The sequence below is a fragment of the Suncus etruscus genome, chromosome 7, assembly GCF_024139225.1.
Source record: "Suncus etruscus isolate mSunEtr1 chromosome 7, mSunEtr1.pri.cur, whole genome shotgun sequence".
In the NCBI taxonomy this organism is placed as follows: domain Eukaryota; kingdom Metazoa; phylum Chordata; class Mammalia; order Eulipotyphla; family Soricidae; genus Suncus; species Suncus etruscus.
Genome location: NC_064854.1, coordinates 23,086,587 through 23,106,126, shown reverse-complemented (window position 1 = coordinate 23,106,126; position 19,540 = coordinate 23,086,587). Strand labels below are relative to the sequence as shown.

The following is a 19,540-nucleotide window of genomic DNA, read 5'->3' as shown; positions in this document are numbered from 1 at the left end:
CAGCATTACTACCGACCTGGGTGCTAAATAAATCTGACAGAAAGAATAAATGATTGAGCAAGAGTCTACCCTGCTGCTTAATCTCCGCTGCCTGCACTATAAGATATGTATCCATGGTCCTTGTACTGAAGAGTTCTTGCAAGGCTTACCTAAAACAGATGCTACTAGTCAAATATTTAGGCACAGGGAAAAAAAGCACTCAGTGTTTGACGCTATTACTAGGTTAGCAACGAGTTAGAGCATAGATTAGGGACAGAGATAAGGTACAAGGTTTCTGCTTCTATTGGACAGAGGCTGTGGCAGTTAAGTGTTTGCTTGGCATCGTCACATTGTGGGGGGGCTTGGTGAAGGAAACAACTTGTCTGTTTTAGAAATGATTAGGCTGTCTGCTAAAGCCTATGATTTTGGCAGTTGGATATTGGGTGATTCTTTTTCTTCAGCCCCTTATTAGGATCTCAGCAGCAAATGGACCCTCAGTCCTAGGGAATTCTTTATTGATCCTTCGAAGGCATCTGTAATCTCTGTCTCACACTAACTTCTCCAAGCACAGACCCCACCAACCCCTGCTTCAGAGACTCATCAAGCATTTGCTAAATAGCAGAGCTGCCCAGAAGCTTTGCCTGGGTAGGAAGGTCGTTAATATTCAGCAGGTCCTCTTGTGCCTTGCACATGGTAAGCCTGGAGGTATTATTAACATTTCGTGGAAAGTCAGGAAGCATCCATTTAGAACTGCAGAATAATCTTGACCTGAGACTCAAAGATAAATAAATAGCGAGGAAAATGTCCTGCACTTGCAGTGTCAGAGAAGAATTTTCACTATTTTAACAGAAATGCCTCTCGCCCAAGTCCATCTGTCCAGAGCCTTTTGATGATTTTACCCATTTTCCAATTCTATCTCTAATGACCCAGGTAGCAAATCTCTGGCTGGATGCTCCTGGGACTCACCTACTTCTTGTGAGTTAAGCACCCAGGCAATTGCAGGTGCCCTGTTGAATTTTGGAGCACCGCTGAGACTCTTCTTTCCTGATTGTAGAGGCTGCTGCTGGAGTCTGGCAGTACAGTGGTGAGACCAAGCTCTAACCAGGGTCTCTCTTCTGTGCATATTGGCCAAACCACATGGACCTCAGGACGCCATGAACATCTTATCTGTAAATAAGCTATAGACGTCTACATTACGTATTCAGTTGAGATCATTTGAGTAAATCATCTGATTTCCTTCAGTGGTGTCTGGGCATGTTTCATACTAGTGGCGTGTCATAGTGGGAAGCACCCCAGTGAAAAGACTCCACATAAGAACACCATCCTCAACCACTACATAGACTGAAAGGCAAAGACTTGAATGGAAAAAAGCACAAGTTCACGTTCTTACCAACCTGGATGTTTTTTTGGTCATGTCTCAGAACCTCTTCCGTCTAAGAGGGAAGAATGTTAGTTACCTCCTCCTGGGTTGTCTTGGAAATTGGTATGATGTCACAACAGGAAGAGGTTCTGGAAAGTGGAATCAGGTACTGTTAAGGTTTATGAACATAAGCAAATCTGGTGGGATGCATCCCATTGTGTGGTGTGAAACCATTTATGCATCGCTACAGCCTGCTTCCTTGCGGCATTGCCATTTTGAGTTAACATAGACTGAGTGGTACATAATTATAATCTCTGCCACTGTACATTGTCATTGCCTTTTTTTTTTAAGTAAGACCAGCTCACAAAGATAGCCCCATAAAATGGATGTACCTATTTGTACACACACAAACTTTTTTTGTCACAAAATTGGCCCCAGTTAGGCAGTGAACTGTGGTACTTCTTGCCATTTGGGAGGCTAAAAGTGTAAAGTGAGAGTGTTAGAAAGATGGAGTTCAGGTAAATGCTTTTCCCAGACGACATGGTAGATTAAACAGAGAAAAATGGGTCCTCTTTGATCCAAGAATGGCACTAATACAGTTCATGTCTCCACCCTCGTGATCTCATCTGTATTCCAAAGGCCTTACAAAGGCCCCATCCCTTTATACCGTTCATGAGGGTGGGGAGTTTCAGATTACAACAGATATGCATATTTCATAAATGATAGTCCTCACCTTGCCTCCCAGATTCATACCTATTTTACATGCAAAATGCATTCTTCAGGGCCAGAGTGGTGGTGCAGTGGTAGAGCATTTGCCTTGCATGCGGCTAACCCAGGACAGACCTCAGTTCTATCCCTGGCACCCCATATGGTCCCCAAGTTAGTAGTAATTTATGAGCACATAGCCAGGAGTAACGCCTGAGCATCACCAGGTATGGCCCAAAAACAAAAACAAAAACAAAAATTATTCCTTCAGTACCCACAACCACCAAAGTCTTGATTTCCTCTTCCACTAAATTATCAAGTCCAAAAATTGTCTCCAGTAAACTGTTAAGTCCAAAGTAAGTATCCATTTGATCAGATAAGAAAGACTTGTGATTTAAATTTTTTATTCATGTTTTCCTTAGTTTTGTCCTATACCTGGCAGCATTCAGGAGCTTTTCCTGACTGTGCTCAGGAATGACCACTAGTGGTGTTCTGGGGCCTTCTGCAGTGCTGGAGATCAAATTGAGGTTGGTGTCTTGTAAGGCCTATCTCTTCAGCACAATAAGGTTTTATTTTATTGTGTTTTGGGTTGTTGTTGTTTTTTTAGTAAGATTCCTCCTCAGCCTGCAAATTGGCAGGAACAAATATGTTATGTGCTTCCCAAGTACAGTGCTGGGACAGATATGCGACAGACAATCTCATTTCGATGGGAGAAATTGTGAGAAAGAAGAAAAGAGTGGCAGGTCCCATGAAAATCAGAAATCACAAGATCTTCAGGTGCATGATAATTCTCTGGAGCAATGATCTGCCCTTCAAACCCACTGGGGTGGGGTCCTGCCCTGAGAGCTCTGCTGGCCAGGGCTCACTCCACTGCCTAAGTTTCTACCTACTAGCCCTACATACAAGGTTTTGAGAAGAGACTATAAGTGCCTTTAGTAGCAGATTCCCCTTGTCATGGAAGCAGCTACTCTCATGCTCTTAAATTGCCTTTTATGTCACTCTTCTTGCTGTGATGGAAAATTGTACCTGTGCAGGGTCCCAGATGCCCAACAGTCTTCTGTATCCATCCCTATCTCTTTCCTTGTTAGTTTCAACTGGTTATTTTCCTGCTGGTGGCTGCTTTAGACACTGGTTTCACAATGACACTGATTTATTTATCATACAAACACACACACACACACACACATACACACAGCAGGCCACACTTGTTCTATCTTCTGCTGAGCTTCTGCACTCACTTTGCAATATGGACAAGCGGAAAATTTCCGAGTCTTTCCAATCTGCTTCCCTTCTGATGAATAATTCAGTCCCCAGGTCGATTTTTTTTTTTCATCTTGCATTTTGCTATTAGTACTCAGGAGGAACTCAGCTCAGCTGCTTCCTCAGCATTTCACTTAGAAACCTCCTCAGCACAGAATGAAAGCATATTGCTTTAGAGTTCTACCTGTGACCAGGCACTGGAACTTACACTCAGTACAACCAAACTCATTGCCTTTTCCAGGAAAGGGTGGCCTTTATTTTCCCTGCATCTCTCCTGAGACCTCCTGAGAATAGTTTTTTCCATCAGTGACCTGCCAATATTTCACGCTTGATTATTGAGGTGAGCTCCCAGGTGGTTGAAGTGCTCACTGCAGTGCTCCTCATTGCTTTCAAAGATCATGCCAGAATTGCTTTTACATTCCCTTCACAGCCACAGGGGCTTTTCCTAGAATACAGTCTAAATTTCTTCTAGTGTTGATGTGTGACCCAATACCAGTGCCACTCCCCAATTTTCAGCTCTTCATGATAGCATTTCCACTATGCCTCAGTCCTACAACCTGTATGAATCAGGGTTTTCTAGACACAGAAGTGATAGAAGGGGCAGCAGTGTAGAGAATAAAGCTTATTGAAGGGACTGACCTGGGCTACAGAAGAAACTGGCAATCCTGTGCTCTGCTGTGTACACTAAAGATCCTGAAATCCAGGGAATTTCTGGCCCAAACCTGAGAATGAAAGTGGGGAGACATTTTTGTTCCATTCCAAAGACCAACAGTTGCATCAGTAATGACCTGAGACCTGATTTGAGTCCAGAGACCTGAGCATGGAAGCCCCAATGTCAGATAGCATGGGACATTTATCCTGGCTTGGCTGCTTCATACTGCTCCTCCTTGTTCCAAACCAGTACTCCAGGTACTATGAGACCACCTGCACCCCTGAAGTCAATGTTTTTCCCCAGGCTCCAATTCTTATGCTTATCTAGTCTGAAAATAGCCTTGCTGACAGATCTAGAAGTATTTTGCTACCATGTATATGTATCTATGGATGTACATATGTATATTTTTACTTCTCTTTTTATATATCTATATACATACAGGTTTGAGCCATTGGCCATGAGCCCTCACTGTTGATTCCTGGCTAGGGCCAGAGCTATATAGAATAGGATGTGGGGCTTTTGCCTTACAGGGGTCTCAAATTCAATTTACCTGGGGGCTGCAGGAGGCAAAGTTGGGGTGATCCTTGAGTGCAAAGTCAGTAGTAAGACTTGAACATTGGGGGGTGTGACCCAAACAACTAAAACAAAACAAAACAAATAAAGATTCGTCTAGGGCAGGGCCACAAAATGTCGTACGGAGGGCCATTTGCGGCCCGGAGGCCGCGAGTCTGAGACCCCTGCGGGCTTACTCATATCCCACCTAGGTTTGATCCCTGGCATTTTATATGGTTTCCTGAGCATGCCAGGAGTAGTTTCTGAGTGCAGAGCTAGTAGTTCTGAGCATCACTATATAAGACCCTAAAAAAGAAAAAAAATGATGGCTCCTGGCAATTTTCAGGGAGCATATGTGGTGTCAAGGATCAAACTGGGGTTGGCAACATGTAAGCTTTAATCCCTTTATTATCCATCTTCTCACAAAGTGTATATTTTTATATCTTTTTTCATCTTAATTATGATGAGAATTTCAGGAAGCTATCCTCACTCCTGACTGTGTATGATGCCATCCCTGTTATCTCCAGAGTGCTGGTCCTCTTCTTCCCCCAAATGACCCTCTCACCCCTTCTTCTCATCTCCACTCCTTTTCCCTGTGGTCACCATCTGTTTTCTTTGTGTCTTGGATATGTTTTTATTGTTGCTATTGATGTCACCAGTTTGTTTGCTCTAATTATTTCTATTCCTCATATGAGTGAGTTATCAGGTATTTAGCACTCACTTCTAAATTAACATCCTTAGTATAATCATCACAAGTTTCATCTTTTGTACCCCAGATGACACAGAATCATCTTCATGGTGCCTCATTCTTAAATTTTATTAAGTATATACATCACAACTTTATCAAAGCTATTTTATATCATCATTTGTTGATGGCATTTAGTTTGGCTCCATGTTTTTGGTTCTTATAAACAACAATGCTATGAATACATGAGCACAAATATTCTTTCAAATTAGTGTTTTCATATTTTTAAGTTAAATACCTAGAAGTAAGATAACTGGATCATATGAAATTTTCTGTTTTCCGTATTATTTTCTGTCAAGGTTATCCTGATGTACACTCAGATACAAAAGTGTGTATTTCTCCCTTCATCCTCACTGATGGGACATTCATTGTTTCCAGGCTTCTTAACTGAGACCATTTCCATCAGTGTGAAATGAGAAGTCATTGTGTTATAGATGTGCATTTCCCCGCTAATAGTGATGTTAAGTATTTCACATGTGTCTATGGCATTTGTGCCTTTTTTAAAGAAGTGTCTGTTCAGATCTTTCCCGCAGTTTATTTGAATGGCAATAACTACAAGAACAAAAATGGATTGGTGGCTAAATAATGCAAAAATAATTTAAAAGCTCATTGTCAAATCTAGTTGATAGTAATTCATGTGCTTATTGTTCAGTTCCTTCCATTTTCTCTTGTAGGCTTATAATTTTTATAATAATTTTCCCCAAAAATCATAATTTTGAAAGCAAAAAAGCCCAGAGACAGCTCTTTGATGCTTGTGATTAGCTTGTAATGTAAATGCATTTTAAAACATGGGTTATTAGAACTTTAAGCAATTTGGGGGAAATTATACCTCAATAAAACTTAAAAAAACACTGTGGAATGATTCATTTTTTTATGAGACTTACCTCAATATAATTAGTTACCGACTTCTTGTGATGTTTATAGCACAGTTATTACTTTTTCTGCACTTTATATTATGAAGTAGTTGTAATTATTCTGATACTTTCCTCTTTTGAGACATATCATTAGTAAAAGGATTTCATCAATTTGAATTTAGGTTCTCAGATTCCAAACTAGTGATAATGTTAAACTGATAAAATATTTTTAATGAAGAAGAGGGCTCTACCCTGAGTTTACTCTGCTAACATTCTTTTACCATTGTATCCTACTAATTCAGGTATGTCATATCCTATACCAATTATCATAGAACATAATGAAAATGTTATTTGGGAGCCGGAGAGATAGTATGGAGGTAGGGTGTTTGCCTTGCATGCAGAAGGACGGTGGTTCAAATCTCGGCATTCCATATGGCCTCCTGAGCCTGCCAAGAGCAATTTCTCAGCATAAAGTCAAAAGTAACCCCTGAGCACTGCCGAGTGTGGACCCCCCCCCCCAAAAAAGAAAAGAAAAGAAAAGAAAATGTTACTTTGGTGAACTATTTATTGTCTTTCTGAAAGTCAATAGGGCAAAATTCTCTTTTGCATTTTCCATAGAGTTTTCTGGATTTCACTATATAAACTTAGTCCTTGGCTCACTGTGATTATTTGACTTTTTCAGAGAAAAACTTGCTTCCTGTTGTGATGCTGTTCAAAACTTCATTGTCTCTCAGAGTAATACTCCAGTTGGCACCAATATGAGTTTTGAGGTGGAAAGTAAATTTGAATTCCTTATTAAACGGAGTATTTTTGACATGTTTCCAAAGGTGAGTAAAGATTTGTGATGATTTATTGCATGATCATGCATGTGAATTTTCTCCTACTTGCAGTATAAGGAGGGATTGATTAAAATGCCCCTACTTGTTATGATGCAATAAGACACATATCATGGACCATTTTCAAAAAGCAACTTGAATGCAGGGCAGTTCTAGAGGGTGTTATTTTTTCTTCAATAAGAAGCTTTCTCAGTCTTTTATTCTTTATGACTCTTCTTTAAAAAGATGAGGTGCTTAGGCTGCATGAACAGTAAACAAGGATCATAATAATATGGAGGAAATGAGGAGGGAAGAATCAAATATAGAAGTCCTTTGACTTGTTCTTTATTTATATATCCATTTGGTCATCATAAAAATACTTATTTGCATAGAGTAGATGTCACCTGATTGGTCAGTTTCACAAATACACATTTAAATAAGGCATAACCAATTAGATAATGGGGGAGTTCAGGCTGCATGAGTTTAGGCTATAGTATGGGGGGAAATTTTGAATGTTAATGCTGCTTTTGTTGGACACCTGTTGCTCTGCTGCTGAGAATTCAATTGAAAAGACTACTCACAGAATTATAAAGTAAAGATCTGAATACAACACTGATGACTTCTATTGACTAGTCTTACATCTGTTGATCATCTTACATGTTATCAACAAGAACCCAAAGTTAGCTCCCTAAAACAATATATCACCTGGAAGAACAATCTTATAATTTTTATTTTGTCTCACAAATCAATTTCCTCGCCATGAAATATAAGTTTATGTATATAAATATAGGTTTATGTATAGAAATGTAGGTTGGATATTTGACTGCGGTTGGATATTCTGGCGTTCTATATGGTCTTCCAAGCCAGCAGCAATTTCTGAGCACATAGCCAGGAGTACCCCTAAGCATCACCAGGTGTGGCCCAAAAAGAAAAAAAAAGAAAAGAAATGTAGGTTTAATCTTTTAATCTTTGGGAAGTAAATAGTTGAGAATTCCTAGCAAAGTAGAAAATCCTGAGAGAAAGATTTTGGTCTGTTTTGTTATCTGTTGTATTCCAAACTTCAAGCACATTCTCCAGGACCTGTCGGCATTCATTATATACTATTAAATGAAAAAAAAAGATTAATAATATAGTATTATTACAAGGAAAATCTCATCCCTTAAATAAGTCTCTCAATTTAGGGGGAAGTTTTGTCATGAAAACACACAAACCCACACTCTCAAAGATCTCCTCATGATTTGAATAACAGCAATTAGGTCATACACTCTTGTCAAAACTGAGATCCCTTTATTTATGCTTCAGAAAATTTGATTTCTACAATTAATTCCTTTTCTTTAGACCTTTGGCTCCTTTCAAATAATTTATGACTGGTAATGTAAGTTGTTCCAGTTTGTTTTTTGTATTATAATTCAAAGTAGAAATAATATGTTGGAAATAAAGGAGAAATAAACAAAATGTTAGTGGCAAAACATTGCAGATTTTCTTGAAGGAAAAAAGGCCAAAAAAACAACTCATCAGGCATTCTAAAAAATTACCCCCTGCCGCCCTGAAATAACCAATAATTGAAACTATAATTACGAAGAAATATTGATGTTCCCTGCAGATAAGGCCTTGGAAAGTTATACATTGCTTACTCTTGCACCCATGCAATTGTTAGTTGCTAGTGTTTTCTTTGCTTAAGATTGACCAGAACAGAGAAGCAGTGGACATTGTGCCTGATAATTGGCACCCAGGAAAGAAGGCCTGAGGCTTCTTAATTCTGTATGTGATAAAGAGAAGATAAATTTGTATTGATTTCAGCAGACAAGGGGAAGAAATTCTCAAGTCAATATAGTCACCGTGGCCAAGACAGGAAATAACTTTTCTGTGTAGCTTTGGCATTTGCTTCCCATGATTGTATCTGCTAGAGGGGTCCTCTCTCCTAGCTTGGTCTTGCTTGCATTTATAACAGTTCTTTCTGTCTTAAGCCTCTGTAGTCACTTCCCAGATCGTTAAAGCATGTAACCAGAATCTAATAGATGCTTTTGCTTAAATATTGGTAAGTCACTTGCTCCAAAAATTTTGCCAAGTTACTTGCAAAGGAAAATCACCAAGTCAGCTTTCAACTGAGAGATCAATGACCAGGCATATATGAGTTTTTATTTCCTTAGCCTTAATGTTAGGAAACCTGGAAATCTGTCATTAATTCCACTCTTCTTGAGCCTGAGAGCCCGGAGTTTATGGAGGTTTCCCCTAGTTGATAAGAAACCAGAGGGGAAAGAATTCATTCTTCTGAGCATGTAATTGGAGCTTGGTCTCTCCCAGTAATTTTTCTATGCAATAAGAAAGAACATTACTAGCCTTCTAGCCTATCTGTAAAATGCAGAAGAGAATGCGGCACTGTTGACTAAGCACTGTTCGGAGACATCTGGAGCTAGAAAGTCAGTGACTCAAGAGAGCCTGAGGGAGCTGGGAACTGGTCATTCAGGAGTGAGTGATTTTTTTTCCAGGTGTCAGATAGAGAAATAAGGTGTGAGTGTGAGTGTTTTCTTCATGGAAATTGAGAAGCTGCCTTACAGACTAAAAGCAGGACTTTGGAGCAACTAGCCTGGCTTCGAACCTACATCTGCATGCATTCACTATTACTTATACACCAGTCTCTGTTCCAGCTGCATGCTTTTGAGGATAATATGTGTGGGAAAGCTGTGAATTTAGACCAGTTCATCTCACTTAGTCAGCCCAGGGTGATTTTTAGAGATAAATGTAGAAGTTTTGCAGCAAAGTTCTCTGTGCTAATTTCTATGGCGTAATTTTCACCTGCCACTGTGGCCAATTTAATAGACTAATGGCTTGACAACTAGTTCTTCAATTCTGAATATTCCCCCCAATTAGCTCCTACTAGCTTGTGCAAAGGAGGTTTCTTACCCTGTCCAGAAAGGGATTTGACCAGTAAGGGCCATCAGGCTACCAGTCATAGAAAGTCACTTCATGGAGGGCAGGTGTTAGGTCTGCAGTGAAAGATGAAATAGACCAAGAGCAGTGAACACTCTCAGTCCTTGATAATCTATACCTAAAATTTAGGGATAAATGAAGAAAATGAAGAACCCTGTGGTGGTGTCTGAGCCAGTGCCCCAGCAGCTTCCTTAAGCCTCTCTATTCCTCCTGAGAAAGAAAGAAAAAATAATAACTTGCTTTCTATTTTTTTAGTCATTTTAATGATAAAACATGAGGTTTATGTTCTTTTTATATTTTTTTATTTAAACAGTTTGATTACAAATATGATTGTAGTTGGGTTTCAGTCATGCAAAGAACACCACCCTTCACCAGTGCAACATTCCTATCACCAATGTCACAGATCTCCCTCCTCCCCACCTCACCCCGCCTGTACTCTAGACAGGCTTCTACTTCCCTCGTTCATTCACATTGTTGTGATAGTTCTCAATGTAGCTATTTCTCTAACAACACTCATCACTCTTTGTGGTGAGCTTCATGTAGTGAGCTGGACCTTCCAGCCCTCCTCTCTTTTGTCTCTGAGAATTACTGCAAAAAATGTCTTTTATTTTTCTTAAAATCCATAGATGAGTGAGATTATTCTGCATTTTTCTCTCTCCCTCTGACTTATTTCACTCAGCATAATAGATTCCATGTACATCCATGTATAGGAAAATGTCATGACTTCATCTCTCCTGACGGCTGCATAATATCCCATTGTGTATATGTACCACAGTTTCTTTAGCCATTCATCTGTTGAAGGGCATCTTGGCTGTTTCCAGAGTCAGGCTATTGTAAATAGTACTGCAACGAATATAGGTGTGAGGAAGGGATTTTTGTATTGTATTTTTATGTTCCTAGGGTATATCCCTAGGAGTGGTATAGCTGGATCATATGGGAGCTCAATTTCCAGTTTTTGGAGGAGCCTCCATAGCGCTTTCCATAAAGGCAACCAAAATTTCCAGCCAAAAGGGTTTCAATCGAAAGGTGCATTTTTGTAGGAGTACTAACTAGCTTCATTCTAAGATTTGGGGGATGCATTCACGGAAAATCATTGTTCAGCAGATTTTGTATTCCCAGGGCAAAAGCAGAAAGTGGGCACCAGAAGGTGACCCAGTAGGAGACAAAAAACACAGTGGGGAGACAAAGCCCTGCAGGTTCCCCCTTCGGTGGCTCAATCTGTTTTGGTGCTCACAGGCAAACCTCAATGCTAACTTGCATCAACTCAGCAAATTGAGGACTTTTCAGTGCAAAACCCAAACCTAAATCCCATTCCCAGGCCTAAGTCACTTTCCCAGGTCCAAATCACAAAGATGGTTTCCTAGAGTTAAGGGTTTCCACATCCAAGAAAGGGTTTATAAACCAGGACACAAGAAATCCCGGGGTCTTTGATCCTTTGCAGTAAAGACCCAATGACCCCTTTTTTTGCAAGATTCTGATAAAAATTGTTCTTACCAACTTTTCCTCCACCTGGATTATATGCAGCAACTTCTTTCACTAATCCACATCAGTTGCCCAGCCCCAACATTTTATGGGGAGGTAAGTTTGGGGGAAAATAAGAGACACAGACCTTAGAAATTTATTTCAAAAATATCAGTGGAGTCTATGGGCCTCCTTGAAGCCCTCTGGCTAGTCATTTGCGGAGATGGTAGGTATAAATCTCTTCCCACCACTGTGCCTGGAAGGCGGACTGTTTACGAGCCAGGAGAAACTTGTGCTAAATTAGCTATTAATTTTATGCCCAAGAATAAAGGATTTAATGTTACTTCCTAATTGCTTTATTTTTTCTCTTTTTCTGAAAATGTGCTTGTTTGTTGGAAAGGCATGGCTAGGACTTTGCCTGTCTTCATTTTATTTATTTCATTGTGTGACATAAATACATTCTGTTCCATGTTATATCCAGGTTATATTTTGTGTTATTATTTTACATGGCATAGGATAGATTGTGTCTTTCACTCTAGAGCAATGAAGCAGTTTCTGGGAATTTTTATTACAGGTCTTCGGTGGGGATCCGCTGGCAATGGTGCTGATATTTCTGCTTCCTTTTCTTTCCTTTGCTCATAAAATCACTAAGTTGCCTGCATTAAGCTGATGACCATTGTGATTTTAACAGTAACGTTTTTATTTTTTTAATGGTAATTTACCCCTTTATTTTTTTTCTGATAGTCACAGCCTTTCATTGATTCCCCTTACAAACAGTGTGCGGTGGTTGGAAATGCAGGCATTCTTAATCAGTCTCTCTGTGGAGCTGAAATTGATAAGTCTGACTTCGTGTTTCGGTAAGAACAGTCCAGCTGATTGCATGTGTGTGTGTGTGTGTGTGTGTGTGTGTGTGTGTGTGTGTGTGTGTGTGTGTGTGTAGGTGTGGTATGGGGAGTAAACTCAAGACCTCACACATGTAAGGAAAATGCTCTCTATCTCTGAGTTACATCCTTGGTCCAAACTCATTTCTTTTTATTTATTTGATTTATTTTTGTTTGTTTTGGAGTCACACCCAGCAGTGCTCAGGGGTAACTGCTGATTGTATGCTCAGGAAACACTCCTGGTAGGCCCAGTGGGCCATGTGAAATTCTGGGGATTGAACTCTCATCAACCATGCACAAGGCAAATGCCCTATACACTGTATTATTACTCCAGCCCCAAACTTATTTCTTTTTAAACCAGCGATCAGTTGGATATTTTTTTTTGTTTATTTGGGTGGTGCTAAGGATCAAAATCAATGTCTTTATTAGTGCAAGCTTGTGCTCTCTTCCTCAGTGACATCCCTAGCCCTGCATGGATGTTTCAAAAAGAATGTATAATGTTGTCAGTGTTGACCTTGGAACTATGTTGTTTAAATCTGCAAACAATCTCACTAGATGATCCAGCAATGTTAACTTGGACCACAATTTTCTCAGAATTCTGACACTATAGCAGAGGCTCCAAAACTGTGTTGTGGTCACTTTCTATTCAGACACTCGGCATGAAATAGTGGTGGAAATGGGTCAGCTCTACAGGACTTGTCACAGCCTTTTTGGATCCCTCCTCTTCCACCTTTTTTGTTTTTCTTTTTTAGGCTATTCTAGCACTATTAGTGGTCAGTTCAAACTTAGAAAAATGTTAAGTTAGGACATGCACCAACACTTTATTTAGTTCTGAAGGAAGGAAGGAACGAAGGGAGGGAGGGAGGGAGGGAGGGAGGGAGGGAGGGAAATAAAGAGGAAGGAAGGAAGGAAGGAAGGAAGGAAGGAAGGAAGGAAGGAAGGAAGGAAGGAAGGAAGGAAGGGAGGGAGGGAAGGGAGGGAAGGGAGGGAAGGGAGGGAAGGGAGGGAAGGGAGGGAAGGGAGGGAAGGGAGGGAAGGGAGGGAAGGGAGGGAAGGGAAGGAAGGGAAGGAAGGGAAGGAAGGGAAGGAAGGGAAGGAAGGGAAGGAAGGAAAGGAAGGAAAGGAAGGAAAGGAAGGAAAGGAAGGAAAGGAAGGAAAGGAAGGAAAGGAAGGAAAGGAAGGAAAGGAAAGGAAGGAAAGGAAAGGAAGGAAGAAAGAAAGAAAGAAAGAAAGAAAGAAAGAAAGAAAGAAAGAAAGAAATAAAGAAAGAAAGAAAGAAAGAAAGAAAGAAAGAAAGAAAGAAAGAAAGAAAGAAAGAAAGAGAAAGAAAGAAAGAGAAAGAAAGAAAGAAAGAAAGAAAGAAAGAAAGAAAGAAAGAAAGAAAGAAAGAAAGAAAGAAAGAAAGAAAGAAAGAAAGAAAGAAAGAAAGAAAGAAAGAAAGAAAGAAAGAGAGAAAGAAGGAAGAAAGAGAGGAAGAAGGGAGGGAGGGTAGAAGGGAAGGAAGAAGGAAGGAAGGAGGGAAGGAGAAAGGGAGGAAGAAGGGAAGAAGGAAGGAGGAAGGAAGAAGGGAAGGAAGAAGGAAGGAAGAGGAAGGAAGGAGGAAGATTGAGAGAAAGAGAGCGAAATGCAATTTCTAAATTCTGGTCTTTTAAAATAGTCTCCATTACAAGCTAGCTGGATAAAAAAAATCGAAATCAAAGTTGTTTCTCTGTATACTTTACTAACAAAACAAGGTGCAGAGCTTCAGCTTTGACAATGTGCTGGAAAGGTGACTTACTCTTTTGAGGATGGATTTCCATTGAAATGCACCTTTTGGACAAAGCCAGTTGAAATCCGTTTCTTTCGATTTTAGGGGCACTAATTTAATCCATCAGAGAAGGTCCTTTGATCCTTATCGATTTAAGCCTGCCCTTTATGGCAAATAAAAAAGAATCACAATTTTGAATGAGTAGCACAGCGCTCTTAAATTTTGTCTTAAATTGTATGCTGAAGGTAATAACAGAAGGACAGGTCTGCAGTCCAACAATTACTGGATGTGTTCCTCATAATTTATTTAAAATGCTCAATACCTGAATGATTTAGCCATTTTGTTAAAGTACTCAGTCCAAAAAGGCCATAATGATGATAAATAGTTCTTCTTCTAATCGACTTTTTATGGACTTAAAATTCTCAGAACATCTGTGGTGAGTTTTATGCCTACATCCAGTGTTCCTTGGGGCAGATATAGGAACTAGAACAAACTTATTCTGAAAAAAAAAAAAAAGATTCGAACAGCTACTTCATTTATAATATAAATGTAAATGCATATGTTTCTAGACTCCACATTTGCTGATGCAGGTATTTTTCTGACACTGGAAACCCTTTTGATTTTATCCTTCCCAACTTAGGTTTCAATGAAGGTTAGATAGGGTTGATGCCATAAACATTAATTTCTTGACTAAGCTTTGGTTATTTGGGCTATACATGTGCATAGTTTAGGAAACAGTATGTAAAAGCCTACCTGGATTACAGGACATTCCCCCACCCTTGTGGGTGGAGTTCTGGGTAATAAAGAAAAAGTGCTTACTTCAGCTCGAGAAAGAAAGCACATGAGACAGGCAGCACATGGCAGAGACTGACTATGGCAGAGGAATGCCAGGAGGAATAAAGTGAGCTGACTCCAATGAATATCTTTTCTGACTGTATGTTGTATTATTTCTCCATCACTACCCTACTTCAGCAGACCCATCAGCCTGAGGGGTTATAAACATGGTGTCTGGGGTGGCCTCACCCAACTCTTGGAATATTTTTATTTTTATTCTACAAGTCAAATGTTTTTTCCCCCAAAGATTATAAGAGTGTAGGAATAAAAATAGCTTATGAATGACTTTTGTTTTTTGTTTTTTGTTTTTGGGTCACACCCGACAGCGCTCAGGGGTTACTCCTGGCTCTATGCTCAGAAATCGCCCCTGGCAGGCTGGGGAACCATATGGGATGCCAGTATTCGAACCACCATCCTTCTGCATGAAAGGCAAATGCCTTACCTCCATGATATCTCTCTGGCCCCATGAATGACTTTCTGTATCAACACCCAATATTTCCCTCGAAGTGTTTCTTATGGTAACGTTTCGGAAATAATCTTTGATTCTTCAAAAGAATGGGAGAATGGGGGCCGAAGTGATAGCACAGTGGTAGGGCATTTGCCTTGCACGTGGCTGACTCAGGACAGACCTCGATTTGATCCCCAGCATCGCATATGGTCCCCCAAGCCAGGAGCGATTTCTGAGTGCATAGACAGGAGTAATCCATGAACATCACTAAAACAAAACAAAACAACAACAAAAAATGTTTTGTGGCTCCAAAGCAAAACAAAACAACAACAAAAATAAAAATAGGAGAATGTTCTAGGAAGTAGATTTGTTATGGGCAGTAATGAGATCCTTTTGATAACCTATGATTATAGGTATATGTATAAACTTATTCTTTAACAATATTTATTTTGAAAAGATTTTCTCTTCCAATTTTCAGGTGTAATCTCCCTCCCATCACAGGGAATGTTAGTAAAGATGTTGGCAGTAAAACTAATCTGGTGACCATCAATCCCAGTATCATAAAGCTAAAGTAAGTACCTCAAAATTATACAGCCACTTAGAACATTACTTCCCTCCCCAGTCTCACTTAACAAGTTTCTCAACCTGAACATCATTCTGGTTGCTGAGACTTGACTTGCAAGTAGAATTGACTTTAAGGAAATAGGTAAGACTGCATTAGACATTTTTGACTATTTTAAGGCTGATATGCATTACTGGTATCATCAGGTATATTCCTAAGGCCATAAGCTAAGAGCTGCTCATCCATTTAGAACTATTTAGTTCTTACATTGTTTTTTACATTAAGGCCCAGGATTTACAAAGTTGTTCATAATCAAGCTTTGTTAGACATAGAATGTTCTATATTAATTGTTCTTCATTAGTTTTAATACTAGTGAAGTTAATTTTTTAAATATTTTTCGCAATCTTAACATTGCTCTTTTTTCTTAGAAGTACATTTTTAGTCTGTTTGAAAGCTTGAGAGAATAAGCCTTAAGAGAACCTGGAAAAACTACATTTTCATCTTGCATAGTTTATTATTAAAAGCAATTTCTACTTTTCCTTTTCATGCTGTAACTAAAACAAAATTTTGGTTGGAAAAGAAAAATTTCATAGTTTGACTCCATAGTTTTCATCAAGTAACTAATAATTACCACTAATGGAATATGCCCCTTCAATAGTTCTCCTGTATTTTGCAAGAATGGATAATATTTCTCACTTAAAGCTTATTTTCTATATATACATCATTATACTTGTAAGAAGTTTTTTATTGAGTCATTATTTGAATTGATATATAGAGTTATTATAATACATGAAAGAAATTTATGTATATATTAACAGATATTATTTATTTACAGATATGTATTTAAAGATATTTTGTTTTCCAAAAGAAATTTACAAATGCAAACAAATCAAGGCATATCTTTCAGCTCATTGGCCAGGGGGATAAGTCAAAGGGGTGGTATATTTTTTTGTGTTTATGATACTCCTAGATTAATTCCTGAATTTCATGATCTCCAGCACCACTCCTAGAGGCTCTCAGTATGACTGTGGAGCCCTCTGCACCTCTCAGCCCCACAAATATATATAAGTTTATATATATATAAAAGTTTATATATTTATATATATAAAGTATGAGTACTTTAAGAGTTTCCTATTAAGAAAACATTTTTTTACAAATGTGTAAGTATTTTATCATCAAAAAGCAACCTTGGGAGCCGGAAAGATAGCATGGAGGTAAGGCGTTTGCCTTGCATACAGAAGGTCAGTGGTTTGAATCCCGGTATCCCATATGGTCCCCAGATATACAAACAATACAAACAAACAAACAAAAGCAACCTTGGAGCGGGAGCATTTGCCTTGCGAGTGGCTGACCTAGGATGGATCATGGTTTGATCCACCAGCATCCCAGATGGTTCCCCCAAGCCTGGAGTGATTTCTTTTCCTTTTTTTTTTTTTTTTTTTGGTTTTTCGGGCCACACCCGTTTGATGCTCAGGGGTTACTCCTGGCTAAGCACTCAGAAATTGCCCCTGGCTTGGGGGGACCATATGGGACGCCGGGGGATCAAACCGCAGTCCTTCCTTGGCTAGCGCTTGCAAGGCAGACACCTTACCTCTAGCGCCACCTCACCGGCCCCAATCCAGGACAGAGTACAGAGCTAGGAGTAACCCCTGAGCGTCACCAGGTGTGGGCCCCAAAAAAAGCCTTGCACAGATGACCTAGAAAAGCAACCTTAGGAAAAAATGACCAAGTTGGAAGATAAAATAATAGAAACATTTGTCCAGTTCTTATCTTGGCTATCTTGGGCTATTATCTTGGAGAAAAGATAGAAATGAAAACTTGAAGATACCAAGAAAGATAAGTGAAGATTCAACCCTTAATTTACATGAGTTCACTTGGAGATTTTTAACTGATAAGCTCATTGTCTCTATTAACTATGTTGTCAGTGCTAAATTCAGACACGTGCTACCACTCAAACTGCAACTTTCATCATGCTTGTTATTATTACAATTTTTTTTTAATTTTACAGATATGGGAACTTAAAGGAAAAGAGAGAATTATTTCTGAAGGACATTGCCAGCTATGGAGATGCATTTCTTCTTCTGCCAGCCTTCTCCTTCAGGGCTAACACCGGCTCTTCTTTTAGAGTGTATGAAACTGTGAAATCGTTCAAGGCCAAATCAAAGGTGGTTTTCTTCCATCCCAAATACCTGAAAAATCTTGCCCTTTTCTGGAGAACTAAAGGTCTGATGGAATATCGCCTGTCTACTGGTTTAATGATCACCAGTGTGGCCTTAGAACTGTGTGAGAATGTAAAACTATATGGATTTTGGCCTTTCTCTAAGACTTTAGAAGACAATGTTGTTAGCCATCACTACTATGACAACAAACTACCTAAACGAGGCGTCCACGAGATGCCCAAAGAATATAACCAGATTCTCCAGCTTCACCTGAAAGGAATCCTCAAGTTACAACTTAACAAATGTGAAGTTGCCTAAGCAAAGTGTTTTAGATGGGAATACTTGTAATGCCATGTCATTGGTGACTAACACTGTTTGTAAACATGGGCCATTCTGGAGATCCCCAAAACTCGACTTGATCAAGTCTCTACACTGAATCTGTAGCTTGAGTCACATACTCAATTATTCTGACTGTAAGTTTAATTACCTCTAAAATAGGGACTGTGACACCTCACTCACTAACGTGAGTAAAATGAGGGTTTCTATGGAAAAGCTTGATGAAATGTATGGCTTGAGGTAGGGACTCAAAATTTGTTTTGATTTATTTTTGTTCGGGGGCCACACTCAGCAGCACTCAGGAGTTATTCCTGGCTCTGTGCTCAGAAATCACTCCTGGCAGACTCAGGGGACAAGAGGGGATGCTGGAGTTTGAACCTAGGTAGACCGTGTACCAGGTAAAAATGCCCTACACATTGTGCTATTGCTCTGATCTGTTTTGATATTATTCACATTTAGTCCCACCTCTCTTCAGACTGATAAGAGTAGGTATATATCTTGGAGACCCTTTCTCCAGAAAAGAGTTGAATTATCAATATTCACTAGGGCTTTTTCTCTGGCAGGCCTGTAATCAGTAATATCATTCTCTCCCTTCCTTTCTTAAAAAAATGCAAATTAAAAATTATGTACTTCATTTAAGAACTCCTTGATTTTAAATAATGAAATAATTGTATATGGTAACATGTCCACTTCTGATTATGTTTATTTGTGATATTAGCTCCTATAATATTTGGATTTTGGGCCAATTCTTTTCTTCTTTTATCTATATTTTAAAACCACTCTGTAGAGTTTATGTTAACTTCCTGCCTCATTAGGTCTTTTCTCTCCCAGTGAGTATTTACCTCAAGGACATGAATATTTTTAATACCTAAGTTTCATTTGTTTGGGGGCTCACTCTTTGGAATTTATTTGAAAAATATGATTGAGCACTTACTTCATGCCAGACCCAGAAAGAGAGGTAAAAATGAGTTGGTACACAGAAGGAAAGATTTATAAAATATGATATGTTGAGTGCCATTGCAAATGTTATGAATAATGTGATGAAGAATTTTGGTTTGTCTGTTTGGGGGCCATCTTGGTAGTGCTCAGAGATTACTCCTGGCTCTGAAGTCAGGAATTACTCCTGATAGTCTCAGAGGACAAGCAATTAGGGATTCAATTTGGGTCAGCCATGTGCAAGGAAACGCCCCACCTGTTGTGCTATCACTCCAGCCCAAAAGTGATGAAGAATCGAGGCTCCATAATTAATCCTATTCTTG

The 19,540-nt window shown here is 39.3% G+C and overlaps 1 protein-coding gene across 1 annotated transcript in view; it reads left to right on the top strand.

The window, feature by feature from the left end:
• Window positions 1-19,330, top strand: part of ST8SIA6 (ST8 alpha-N-acetyl-neuraminide alpha-2,8-sialyltransferase 6) — a 126,016-nt gene extending 106,686 nt beyond the window's left edge. Inside the window, exons 5-8 of the mRNA XM_049777802.1 lie at window positions 6,790-6,934; window positions 12,059-12,171; window positions 15,703-15,795; window positions 17,795-19,330. Coding sequence (XP_049633759.1) covers window positions 6,790-6,934; window positions 12,059-12,171; window positions 15,703-15,795; window positions 17,795-18,263 — 820 coding nt within the window. The 3' untranslated portion in view covers window positions 18,264-19,330. The remainder of the gene's footprint in view (window positions 1-6,789; window positions 6,935-12,058; window positions 12,172-15,702; window positions 15,796-17,794) is intronic.
• The last annotated feature ends 210 nt before the right edge of the window (window positions 19,331-19,540 follow it).